This window comes from Nicotiana tomentosiformis, chromosome 6 (assembly GCF_000390325.3).
Source record: "Nicotiana tomentosiformis chromosome 6, ASM39032v3, whole genome shotgun sequence".
Taxonomy (NCBI): domain Eukaryota; kingdom Viridiplantae; phylum Streptophyta; class Magnoliopsida; order Solanales; family Solanaceae; genus Nicotiana; species Nicotiana tomentosiformis.
Window position 1 is genome coordinate 67,669,021 of NC_090817.1, and position 1,043 is coordinate 67,670,063.

The window sequence follows — 1,043 nt, forward strand, 5'->3', positions numbered from 1 at the left end:
GAGCCTGACCATCATCTGATCGACCTCCCCCTTTAGGGTGAGCTCGAGCCGCCTAAGTCCTACCCCCAGCTGGCTGAGTGGATGGTGAAGTAACAGGTGCGAAAGTCATAGCCTGACCTCTCTACTTAACTGGACCTCCCATAAAACGGGGGTAATACCTCCTCACATGCCCTAACTCTCCACATTCGTAGCAACCTCAATCTATAAATGGCGGGGGGGATTGAACCGAACCCCGAGAAATGAAATAGCAACTAGAAGAATCAGGTAGTGACGAACCCTGAATTGATAGAGCACGGGATGAACTCTGACTGGGAGAGCACTGAAAGATTACTGACCCGGACGAGCACTGTATGAACCATGCCTTGTTGATGCACCACAATGAACTGGACGAGCCAACTGAGCGGGCCTATAAGGACGGCCCCTACTGTGATGGGACTGTCTTCCAGATGAGGCACTGCTGAAACCACCTGAACTACGAGGCCTCTTAACCTCCTGCTCCTCATGCTCCTGACTACGAACCAGCTCTAAGCGTCTAGTAATATTGACCACCTGGTCAAACCTCGCACCCATCGCCACCTCCCTATCCATAATGAAGCATAATCCATAGTTGAGGCCATCAATGAACCTACTAATCTTCTCCCTCTCAGTGGGAACCAACCATACTGTGTGATGTGTCAACTCTACAAACCTCATCTCATACTGAGTCACGGTCATACCGTCTTGGAGTAGCTGCTCAAACTACCTACGTAATTCCTCTCTACGAGTCTGTGGCGCAAACTTCTCTAAGAAGAGAACAGAGAACTCATGCCATATAAGTGGTGCTGCATCGGCTGTCCTTCCCAACTCATTGGCCTCCCACCATCTGTAGGCTGTCCCTATCAGCTGAAAAGTAGTAAATGAAACTCCACTGGTCTCTAAAATACCCGCTGTGTGGAGCATCTGATGTCACCTATTTATAAAATCCTGAGCATCCTCTCAATTTGCCCCATTGAACACTGGAGGCTTAAGCCTCCCAAACCGCTCCAGTCTCTTATGCTCCTCAT

General features: G+C 49.6%; 1 protein-coding gene across 1 annotated transcript; it reads right to left on the reverse strand.

Moving 5' to 3' along the window:
* Nucleotides 1-327: 327 nt before the first annotated feature.
* On the reverse strand, nt 328-714 carry LOC138894151 (uncharacterized). Its single transcript, XM_070178833.1, has one exon. The coding sequence runs from the start codon at nt 712-714 to the stop codon at nt 328-330; it is 387 nt and encodes a 128-aa protein (XP_070034934.1).
* Nucleotides 715-1,043: the final 329 nt, after the last annotated feature.

Bases quoted from the DNA above. Each gene is read 5' to 3' on its own strand.
- LOC138894151 (XM_070178833.1), bottom strand. From the start codon at position 714: ATGACCGTGACTCAGTATGAGATGAGGTTTGTAGAGTTGACACATCAC.